The sequence below is a fragment of the Peromyscus eremicus genome, chromosome 19 (assembly GCF_949786415.1).
Source record: "Peromyscus eremicus chromosome 19, PerEre_H2_v1, whole genome shotgun sequence".
In the NCBI taxonomy this organism is placed as follows: Eukaryota; Metazoa; Chordata; class Mammalia; order Rodentia; family Cricetidae; genus Peromyscus; species Peromyscus eremicus.
In genome coordinates, this window is record NC_081435.1 from 12,424,886 (window position 1) to 12,437,603 (window position 12,718).

The window sequence follows — 12,718 nt, forward strand, 5'->3', positions numbered from 1 at the left end:
ACTAGAAATAACCATACAAATGTTAATTATTAAGGCCCATTATTACAACAACTTGGTCCTTTAGATTTTGGTCTGTATGTCAGCCTACTTTATACCAGAGTTGAAGAACAGATTGAAAAGTCTACTCCCCATGGAGTGTGTGGAGAGGAAACAGCCAGAAATAAATGATGCCTTTTGCACATAATTTAGACTTAAGGGGTCCAATGGGAAACTGCAGTGAGCCACAATAGCCTTCTGTAGATGGTGTGATGTGAGCTTCCTGACAGAATGCCCCATGTCAATGGGAAGGATAATGATGGGATGACTGGCTGCTTCTTGCTCCTTTCATTTGGTTAATTTGAATACATTCTTTATACAAATTGTAACTGCTGTCATTTTGATAATACTCCAATTTGAAAATTTGGATTGTTGGGTGCAGGCCATTGCCAGCTCTAAACAAATGGTGGGTTGGCTAGCAAAAGATTTGAAGGGCACTCTGGCAATGGTCACAGACAGACTCTTCTTGTGCTGTGAAGTCTCCAGTGTAGGCCAGATTTCCCAACTGCTATTATATTCAAAATGAAACAGGAGTTTATAAAACTCTACTAAAACCCCTGTGGACCTACACATTGATGAGTCAACTGGAATCTTCCTCTCTTTTGTTTTGCTTTCTTCTTATTCATTCTTTTGCTTTTTGGTTTCTGTGCTGGATCAAACCCAGGAAATGATATATGGTAAGCACATAATCTCCCACAGACTTGAATCTCCAGCCTTCTTTGTGTTTGTATCATATAAACCACTCACCCCTAGCATCCAAAATACATAAATGATTGTCTCTGCAAAGTGTGCAATGAGCTAAGCAGTAGAATAAGGTAGGATTGAAAGTGTTTTGACATTTAAACAAGACAAAGACCATCTTAAAAAATATCTATTTCATTATTTCTATTGCAGGGTTATTTCCGCAGATTCTGGAAGAGGGCACTGGGCCTCCAGAAGCTGAAATGACAGGTGGTTGTGAGCTGCCTGATGTGGGTGCTGGGAACTGGGTCTTCTGTAAGTCAGAATAGCTTACATTCACAGAATTTATGGAGAGAGTCCCAAGATAAATGAAATTGTGTACCAAATCAACTTAGTAGTCTTTCTGTACTTGAAACAAAACTGAACAAAACCAAGACAGCAGTAAGCAATACCAGTGTTAAAAGAATTCTAGATTCTTAGAGAATGAAAAGCTGTTCTGAGTCCCTTTATAGTACAGAGTTAATCATTCCCTTGGCCATCACCATCAATGGATGCCAAACTCCTTCTACACTGGAGCAATTTTCTTTAGTGTCAGTGTAAACAGGATGTTTGCCAAGATTTTTATTTAGCTGTTTAATTGCTGTTACACTTAGTCCAAAGCCACAGGCTCAAAGAAAGTCATCTCATTTTCAAAGTGTTACAAATAATAGTAGGTTAACTGTTGAGAAATAATAGTTTCAGATGTGTTTCATTCGTTTATGCTGTGTAATATTTGTTTAATGATGCAAAGATGTATTGCATTCTTTTATGTTGCATTTGTTTAACTCTTTAAAGCTGTGTTACTTTGTTTGCCTAAAACACATAATTGCCTAATAAAGAGATGAATGGCCAATACCTAGGCAGGAGAGGGCTAAATAGGAAAAGAGAATAAATAGAAGGATAATTCTAGGCTCTGGAGGAGTGAGGAGTGAGAAAAGGAGGAAAGAATGATACAAGGGCCAGCTACACAGCCACACAGCCAGCCACTCAGTAAGAAGGAAAGAAAGATATATAGAAGAAAGAAAGGTAAAAAGCCTAGAGGCAAAAATGTCGTTAAAGTGAAAAGGGATAATTTAAGTCAGAAAATCTGACTAGAAACAAGCCAAGCTAGGGCTGAGCATTCATAAGTAAGATTAAGTCTCCATGTATTTATTTGGGAGATGGGTGGTTGGCCCCCAAAGAGGAAAAAAAAAAACAGCTACAGTTAACAAGTAGGTTAATCTCATGGTGTGCTTTCTCAACAGCACACAGGCAGTCTTCAGGGCTTGGAAATTATTCTTTGTAGAGTATTTAAGTGACCCTCATCTCATAATTCTGGCCCATATTTACATGTTTTTTATCATAAGCTAGCCACCAACTTGCCTATGCCTACTTCTTATTTTATAACCTTCAAGAAGCAAAGATGGGGCATGGTGTATAACATGAAAATGTAGGCTGTAGACACTGATGGCAGAGAAGAGAACTGAGGGGCTCTTCCCAGCACACTCTCTTCCCAGGCTTCACAACATCCATCTTTCATTTTGATGCTTTGGCTGACATAAGAGGTCAGCAGGAACTTTTTTTTATTATTAAAAATTCAGAGATCCTAGTAGGAAGAGATTGCTGTTAAAGGATCCTCTAGCTTCTTTAAGTCTTTGTCATTATATGAAATTGAAGGTTTTTAGGGGGAAGAGAGGAAAAGAGTATCAAACCAAGTAGGTCTCAATATAATACTGCTCTATCTACACTCAAACTATGAATTTGTAAGAGTTGCATTTCTACCACTTACACAGCTGCATGATTGGCATCTGTTCTAGAATTCTGCTGTGGCTTTTGAATCTCACCAATGACTGAGGAATGGACACCAAGGTGATTGTGTGTGTGTGTGTGTGTGTGTGTGTGTGTGTGTGTGTGTGCACATTCACTGTGTTATATACTTCACAGGATAAATTTAGGAATTTTCTGAGGGTGTGTGAGTACACCTGGGAGTCCTAAGTAATAGACTTAAAGGATGAGCAACAAATGACATTAGAGAGGAACCATCAGGTTAAAAAAACTCAGGAGGCTTGATCTAAGGCAGGAGAATTAGATGATGCTATTTTTCTGACAGCAGTTAAAATGGTTAGACAATCTGGCCAGACTTAACTCTTGTTTTGTTTTATTTGTCTTTGTTTTTATTTGAAAGACAACTTTGCTTTCTTTTTGGAGAATTAGTTGAAATGTAAGAAAAGCTTTCCTGTTACTATTCTGTGGTAAAGATCAGCACCCCAATTGGTCTCTTTTCTTCACAAAATAGCAACAGCTACAACAAGAACAAGAACGGCAACAACTTTTGAAATCCTGTATGAGTTTTCCTCCTTCTCTGTCTTTGTACACATTTCTCCCACCGGGATCTCTCCGTATTTTTAATGACAGCCTCTTAAGTCAGACAAATATCACAGTATAGGACAGAACTCCTGAAGTCTGGGAGCACAGTTGGCTGCTTCTCTGTCATCCATGTCGTGAGGCTCTTAATTAAAAACAAGAAGCCTCATATTTTCTTATTGTATTGTCCCACAGCATGATTTAGCCATTTATGGAACAAAGATAAATTATTCTGCTTATGTAGGAATAGAGGTTGTGTAAGAATAAAACTATCTTGGTTTATTCTAATTTTGTTCACTTCTATTTATTTTCCTTCCCACTACCAAGGGAACCCAAGTTAGCATTTTCTTTTGCAGATATTATAGAAATGACTAAAATTTGGTGCAGTCAACTTTCAAACGAGGAACATTAATAGATATCAAGAACAATGCTTTAAATGACAAAAGAAGAGGTGTCAAGCCATCGAGAAGATCACACCTCAAAGTAAAGCATTTGTACCCACAGCCTTGATCAGAGAAATCTCTCTTTGCAGTTGTCAGTGGGACAATGAAAAGATCCATGGCTGCAAGGATACAAAGAAAAAGGTACCATTGAGGACTGGGCTCTAAACATGACATTCCTACCACCTGCTGTGGCTTAGAGAGCATCCTGATGGAGGTAGAAAGACTGAGAACTGAAAGTAGGGTCTTGTGAATGTTAGCCATCATTGTACAAACTGTTTTATCCCACCCCACCTCCTCCCTAGCAGTTGTATAATATGAAGTTAAGAACACTACCTTTTCAATTTTAAAGGATGTGTTATTGACTTATTCATCTTTTCTAGTATAACTAATAACTTTCCAGTTTGGAGCAACACCTCTGCTCCAAATCATGTGGCTAGGGCAGGCAGAACTCAACAGAACTCAGTCCAGGGTTTCTAGACCCGGCCTGCAAGAGGACTCTGGCAATACCTCCATACCAACCAGGAGCCTGCTGCCAGAGGGTAATCACGTAACTAAGAGTTACTTGATCTGTATTAAGCCTTTCAATCTCTGATTCATTTGAGATGTTGTGACATACAAACGCAAGAAATCCAAAAGCATGAGCAAGTACAAGCTGGCTCTAGGCATTGCTCACTAATAACAAAGCATTATTGATGCTCATCTACTAGCTGAGGAGGCATGGTAGCTTCTGTATTTTGTCCCATTCCATGTGTTTTTAGTAAAATCTTGCATATTCCATAAAGTTCCCAATGCCTCAGATTCTCCAACTCACACATCTCTATGAAATAGTGCATCATTCTTGACAAACTGTACCTTATAACATCAGATGCAGAATGAATTGCTACTTGTGAAAAATTGCTCTTATTCTCTTTGAATTATTTTGTCTAATATAAAACAGCAATCATTCAATTGAACAACACTGCTGCTACTTACAGAAGCTGTGACAATATGTAATAGAGATCCAGGCAGAAAGACAAACATTGTGTTTTCAAATGCCCTTGTTTTCACCCCACTGTCACTGGCTAGTATGGATAACAGCAAAACCTTTTTCTTCTCTCAGGTTTAGAAAATATACCAGCCCCAAATGAACACACAAAATGCAATCTGTTATAAAGACTCACCACTACTAGATGTGTCATTCAGGTTTAGCAGTCCTCCTCCTAGCCCTCGGTAACTATGGTAACTGTAGGTCCCATTGCCATTGATGTACAATACCTCCTGTGAGCCTGGAACAGTAGATGTTGAGTAGGTGGCCTGGGCTGCCTCGGGCTTGCACTGTTTGTCAGCAGGAGTCATTTCGTCCTGCAATGAAACAGCATTACATCATTGTGACATTCCTGTTCTACTTCACCTTGCACACTCTCAAAGCCAGCCACATGACTGCCACTGGGTAAGACAATTCCCTACTGTGAACATTAAGCTAATGTATATATTTTCTCCATCTTTGCTAAATAATAATGACAATAATAAAAAAAGCAAGGCAACAATGTGGAAAGGTTATAGATGGAAAACATGACAATTTCCAACTAAATCAAAAATGAGAGAGAAAGAGAGTGCTACACAAGCACCAAGAGGTGAAAGTCACCTAAAGGACCACTGGCAAGTGAATGGACAGAGAAATCAAGGGACACGTACGTAGTGGGATCCTGTTCGACCTTGAAAACAGGTAAAGAAACCCTCATATGTACTATAAAACCAATGAAGCCCAAGGACATTTGTTGAGTGAGTAAGTGTGTGCTGTAATAAAGCAGATGCTGCAGGGGAGGTGGCTGAGAAGTCAAAGGCACAGAATGGTGGTCCCCAGGTCTGTGTGGAGTCAGGCTGGAGAACAGGGTTTCATCGCACAGAGAAGTAGGAGCATGCACCTGGGATCTATACTTAATATTTCTCTCCTGATATTGGGGAAGTGACTGGGAGAGAAGGTGGCTTTTAATTAATAGAAAACAACTTTAAGCAACAAACTAAGACTAAAAACACACAGAAAGTGATTACAGTGGAAGATAAAAAATATTTAACAAAATTTGATCTTTTATTTGTTCACTTCTCCTATCTCCCGCCTTTCATTTCTTCCTCATTTTCTTTCCTGTTTCTTCCTTTCCTCATCCCCTTTCTATTTTATTTTATTGTTTAAAAACATCAACAATTTTGATTGAGTACAGTCTCTTCACTAGGCCTGTTGCCTTCATTCTAGGAGCCTGACAAAGGCCTTAGCAAACACCCGGTCCTTCAGCCTTTTGCCCTTCTGTTTGCGTACCCATTCACCATCATCCACGAAACTACCTTTACCCCAGCCAAAAAGGTGACTTGTAAGGGAACAAAAAAATTAACTTTGTAATAAATGGTATATTTTCAATGACAAAATGATTGAATTTCTCTTTAGCTGTGAGTGTACAAAGTCTAAAATATATGCAGCATAACTAGTTTAATTTCACTTGCTCTGTACATTATATGTCTTCTGACTTCATCCTTCCCTTAATGCTTCCATGTTGAGAATGACCTTCTCCAAGCAAGACAAGATCTTTACCCCCAAGCCATATCCCTAGCCTTCTTTGATTTTCAACAAGAAATATTTCTATAAATCTATTTCTAATAGATTTTAGGGGTGAATTTTTCATAATCAGGAGTGTTTTGCATGGCTTCAGATCAGAATAAAGTAAACATTGAGTAGAGCATGTAATTGTCAGGTCTTTTCCCAGCTGCTACAAAAGGGAAACAGTGAATAAGATTGTTCTACAGCTGAGCTATATTATATTGATATCTCATCTTTCCTATGATGAAAACTTGGCATGATTCTGTTCTTGCGTAAGGTGATATACTCAGCTCAAATGAGTCTGTTTCACTCAGCCATGGGTAAGGGGCACATGATCTACAGCTTTCATATTTATTTCCAGTAAGATTATAAAAGAGAACTCACAACTTGATGACATCCCAATCTTAATGGTACAGTAATACCAGTGACTTAATTTCAAAGTAAAAAATAAGAAGAGAGAAGAAATGGAAAAGAAAATTTACATGGCATGAAATTTGAAATTTGTTGTAATTTATTTACTAATATAACTATTTTAAAAGTAACAAAATGATGCTTCTGAATTTACCTCATGCAAACATGAGCTGATCTAAATTGGTATACAGTTTGAGTGTCAGGTTACAACTGCAAAGCTTGTCCTTTGAACCACAGAACCCCTGCAGGGTGTATTACCTTCATATAGCACTTTTTCTGGGAGAAACTGTCAAGTCAAGCAAAGACCAAAATAGAATTAGCATCTGTTGCTGCTGCCAGCTCTACTTCCTGACAGTCCAGTTGGTAGTTCTAGTTGTCTTATTTTAATTTTTTTACCAATGAAAGAGCACCCAGAGAAGGTGGGTTTCAGACTATGGTTCTCTGTAGAAAAGAATATGGAGTCATGAGACCCACTTCTGATAACTGAAACATTTAAATACATTTCTATTTGATACATAGGCAAATACTATATTTGTTTTGTTTTGTACTTAAGATGAAGCTTAAATAATGTGGGACAGTGAAGACGGTGTTTCTGGAAATCTGTTGTTGAAAGTATAGGTCATAACAAGCAGGACTCAGGTAATCAGGTTAATGACAGTGATATGAACAAGACTCATCAATAAATCACTGTGAGTAGTGTACAAACAGCTATCATGGGACCAACTGTGTTGGGCAGGGGCATTGAAATAATCAAGTCAGATCTTGGGGTATCTCTTACTTGATTCATCAGTTCTTCCAGTGAAACAGTTTCCTGTGTAGGTGTGCCAACATCTCTTTATGGGCAAAGCACTATCTATATGCCATCTGAGGTAAAAACATTGCCTTGAAATTCAAAACTGAATGTGCAAGTAATGTTAACATTTTTATTTTGTGAGTGGGGACTTTGATCATTTTAGATATTTAAAAATAATTTGAGATATTGGAATTCAACCAGTGTTCTATGCAAATATTAAAAAATTATCAAACACTATAAATCTGTTACACCTGTCCCAAGCAGTTCTGATTACATATACTCAACTGTTTATATTAATTCTTCCATATTAACATAGGTGTGGCATATATGTCCTAAGTGTGAGTTTATTAAGCTCACCAAAGAATGAATAGATGGATCTATGATGCTTACACATGCTGTGGAAGTTGGTTGTTGATTTCCCCCAAAGGCCCATGAGTTATAAACTTGGTCCCCATGGTGAGGTTACTGGGAGCCTCAGAGCTGCCTAACAAATGGAAAGTCCTAAGGTCCGTGGGGACAGAGTTCCCACAGGACTGTGGGGTCTCAACCACCCTTCCTTTGCTACTCATTTGCTTTATGGTTCAGGAGGTAAAAGATTTGCTTTGCCTTGTTTTCTCAGTCCTTGCAACTGAGGTAATCCCATCATATGCCCAAAGCAACACAGGCCCTTGATTGCATGCTAACATGTCTCACAGGGTGAGGTAAATAAACTTATAACTACCTCTGGGGTTTTTATTATTGTAATACAAAGCAAGTAATAAATATACTCAGATTATTTTCTCATGTGTCCACCTATTTCCTCTAAAGGTATTATATTCTTAAACTGATCTCTATGAAATCTGTATGGTTTTTAGGGAAAACATCTGAGTGTCTCCCTGAGGTTATGAGTTATGGAATACTGACATGTGCCATACTACATCCTTTCTCTGTAGCAAGATTAACAGCTTTATTTCACTGGGAACTCACCAAATGACTGCATCAAAGCATTATGGAAATGACTCAGCTCTAAGATATTCCTTCTGCCAAGACATAGCTATTGAAGTCTCAAAGCAAAGGACATCAGAATGCTCTCTGTTCTTGGGCTATTTGTGAGGGCAATCCTCAGTTCTACCACTCACATGGCGTAAATCATCTGGGATTTTGGTTCTAGGAAAGGGACAGCTCTCCTGAGATACAGTGGCCTCTCATGTCCTGTTCGAAAGTGACAGGAAGATCCTCTCACCAGAGAGGGTCTTGTTATGTAAAAGAGGCGACATTATTACTGCAGTGTTTTCTCATGTATTCTTTGTATGGTAGAATTAATTTTTATTATTAAGTATACTGTTTTAGAAATTTGACTCTTACTTTATTAACTGCTGTTCAAAACTGCTGTAGCCTGTAGCCATACTGGGAAGGCAGAAAACTAATTCTATTAATAAGCAAAGCCAACTTTCTGGGGATTATTTGCATTCAAACACAGATTTGCATTATTAGTGTTTTGGCAGTCCATTGTACCTAGAGAAATAAAATATACAAATCTGCCAATATAATATGTTCTGTAGTGTCTTTTGGACAAAAGTTTAATGGAAGTTAATTCATGTTTTGTCTTGAGGGCTAATCATTTTTAAAGAGAGATAATTTTAATAACATTAAAAGGTATATATGCCTTGGAGTCATGTTTTACCTTTGCCATCATCTTCCAATAATTAATATTTTAATAGTGAGTGAGTGCTCCATTCTTTCATAACTATCAGTTTACCCTGAGTACTAATAAAGTCTTTTTATAAAAGAGGGCCATATTAACATACTACAAAGGTTCATATCTACACAGTGAAATACATTTAGTTAATCTACAAGAAAAATGAGTAACATTCCCTTTCATTAGAAATATTTTAAAATTTATAGTACATAAAAATAAGGGTCAACAATTGAATAACCACAAACAATACTCTAGACAATTCACACACATCTCTTCCCACTCCCTCTTTCACACACACACACACACACACACACACACACACACACACACACACACACGTTTTGATAAAAATATTTAACAGAATAAAGAAGTATTTTTTGTTCACTTTTACAATTAGACTGTGGCCCCATCTATTTTTATCTCCCTCCTACCTTCAACATAAACATACATTTGCATTTCATGGGTAGAGCAGGCTTATAAGAGAGCAGGCATTTGCTTTTCCAAGGAGGGCAAGACTGGGTGGATTGGAGAAGAGACTTTACTTTCAGCTGTCGGACTGTGACATGTCCTTTGAACTCCTTTGTGTCCCACCCCCAGAAACTGGACAGCTTCATACTAGGGTCTGCAATTGTTTTCTTGTTCCTTGATGGACCACACAGGTGGAGTCCTAATACCCTCAGGCACATAAAGAAATTTTTACTCAATATCTTCCACAAATTCTCTCTTTAACTGAAAGTTAATTGTTTCCCTGTGAGGGTCCAACAGTAGGTTTTTATAAATATGGCCTTGAAAAGGTAACATTAGATTAACTTCCTCTCTCAACACTTCCAGAATTTTTGATTTTGGATTTTATGTTATCTATATTTACCAAACATTATTTTTATGACAACATTTTCTATACAGACAAGCAGAACACACCAGTTAGATTGTAGGTGGAGTCAGTATCAGTCACACCCTATCTGTGTTTGCTTGTCACTTTTGTTTTTTTTAACAGCACCATGGAATTTGCAAAACACTTCTCCTAGAACACGGAATCATATTTTTAGAACATCATGAGGTCCGTAAAGAGCAAGGCATTATTGATTCACCTTTTCAAGATGAAGAACCTTGAATTAATCCATAATCTTTTTGCTAAAGAACAGTAAACATGTGGACACAATGCAGTTTTCAATTTGCCCTAATTTTCTGTAAGCTGATTGTAGATTTCAAGTGTCCCTACATGTTCTTTGCAGTTTATATGATGGAACATTTTTACTTAAGATACATATTTTTAAATTCCTCCCTTGCTTTATGAGTACAAATGGGGCTAGTGAGTACAATTCAGTCCATGTTCAAACCACCGGAAATACTTCTTGATTCTAAAAGCTTCTCTTCTCCCATTGAGAGTATTCCAGAAATAAGTACATTGATAAGAGTTTCCAGAGCACTATTGAAAATGCTCTTCAACCAGCAGGAAGCTATCTGCCATGTCTGTGCCTGAACATATTCTGTGGGATAATGGGAATAGGCCTTTGATGACTTAGTCCATCCTTACAGACTTTAGCCTGGCTGGTATATGCTAACACTCAGAAATTGATATCTTACATGCACTTAGAAGGACCCCATATTATCATCTCCACTTGAGGGCTATAAATGGTTAAGATGCCAAGATTGCAAAAATTTTCCCCAAGCAACACAGACAGACACTATTGAAAGTCATATTTGGATGGACTTCACATCATGCAATAATAAGTTTGATTATATTTATTTCTGATCTAAGAAATTAAACTCTTAGGAGGATAGCTATATCCAGAGATTCACCAAACCTTTTGAGTTTTTTTGGTCTGATATGTTCTCTGTAGAGTTATTTAAACACACCAACATACATGATTTCATGAGCAATAAAGTAATATTCCATGTATAAGTAGAAACTAATAAAGCTGCACTGAGAGAATGGGGGTACCATGATGGTTACAGAGGCTATGTGAGGGCTGGAGAGGGAAGAAATAGGGAGCTGTCAATCAAAGAGTGCAACATTACAAGTAGGAGGAGTCAGTTTTGAGATATATATCACATCAAGGTGATTTTGATAGTCAATGCATTTTATATTTCAAAGTAATTAGATTTCAAGAATCTCACCATAATAAATGATAGGGAAGTGAGGCAATGGCTATGCCCACTAGCTTGATTGAATCATTCTGCACTATGCAGGTATATAAAACATCAAATTGTACTCTCTGAATGTTTGTAATTACTTCCCAAATAAAATAAAAAACAAGGGTTCCTTGATGATAGCCATTCCAACTGGTTGGGATGGAATATCAAAGAAGTTTTAATTTCCATTTCCCGAATACCTAAAGATGCTGAACATTTTTAAAGTTGTTTATTGGCCATTGTATTTTTTAACTATTTTAGTTAATTGGATGGACATGTTGAGTGGTATTTTTGTATTTTGTTTTTTGTTCAGTTCTTTACATATTCTCAACATTAACCCCCATGAACCTAGAGCAGGAAGTACTAAAGGCAGAACAGTACAACTGGGGTGGGGTCAAGGAGATGGGGAAAGGGAGTAGGTTGTGTAACCAAACTAAGCCTGCATGAAAATACCATATGGAAATCTGTTACTTTGTATTCTTATTAAAATTATATACTAACTTGTAGAACATGTAGTTAAGAATTTATTATGCTTCTTATATATATATATATATATATATATATATATATGCTTGTAGAAAATACACAAAACAACATCAGAACCAAAAGTCTAAAATAATAGCAATTTTTTGAAGTGTGTGTGTGTGTGTGTGTGTGCGCGCGCGCGTGCGCGCGTGTGTGAAGCAAAGGTTTAAGATTCATTGGCATCAAAAATACAAAATAAATACATTAGCACAAACCTCAAACAAATTACAGTGGATTCCTGTCTCTGAAGAAGAAACCAGGAGAGCACACAGTCATCAACAGGTAAGAATCTCTGCCATGCATGTGAGGTTTGATTGTTGGCAGTTTTCAACCTAAATGTTACAATTTGCTCCTTAGTGATTGATTAAAAGTCCCTGCACTTAAATTAAGAAATCTCTTTCCATAGGTCAGTGCTTGTTATTTTGGCAAAAGTGAATATTTTAAAGACAATTCCTATGAGATTCCAAAAAAAGACTGCAAGGCCTTTTCCCAGTAGTTTTGTGTGTCACATGCAGAATTTCTCATCACAGAGAAATCTTTCAGTAACAGTAGATATTTTTAACATTAATCTTCACTACACTTTAGGAATAAGAAGTGATTTATACTAGTAATACAGTGTGCTTTCTTTCTTTATTAGAATTTACATTATGAAGGCCTCAAAATATCTATGAAGTCATCATTTTTATCTACAGCTGGACTCTACTGATTAAAAATACTTTTAGGCCAGGCAGATGGCTTCCAACGTAATGGTATCTTTCAGATATGACTTATTTATCGTAGCAGTCACTTAGTGTGACACTGAGAATTCTTACTACTCACAAGAAAAATTCATCCAGAACACAGATATTCAAAAAATACAAAACCCAGAGATGATAGAAGAGGTTAATCTTTTCATTTTTTTTTTCTTGAGCAAGTAGGAAATCCTGACTAATGATGTTATTTGAGCTATGATGCTGTGAAGTAATCATTGATAGTTTCAAAATTAGAGACAGGTGTGCTATCATGGTTGAGTAAGCAGAATGGAATACAATCCCTCCTAATGTCACTCTACAGAAAGGATTCTTTCA

At 37.1% G+C, this 12,718-nt stretch overlaps 1 protein-coding gene across 8 annotated transcripts in view; it reads right to left on the reverse strand.

Moving 5' to 3' along the window:
- Nol4 (nucleolar protein 4) overlaps positions 1-12,718 on the reverse strand; it is a 330,361-nt gene that overhangs the window by 20,263 nt on the left and 297,380 nt on the right. For all 8 annotated transcript variants that reach the window (XM_059246745.1, XM_059246744.1, XM_059246753.1 and 5 more), the window contains one exon: positions 4,703-4,883. In XM_059246745.1, coding sequence (XP_059102728.1) covers positions 4,703-4,883 — 181 coding nt within the window. The remainder of the gene's footprint in view (positions 1-4,702; positions 4,884-12,718) is intronic.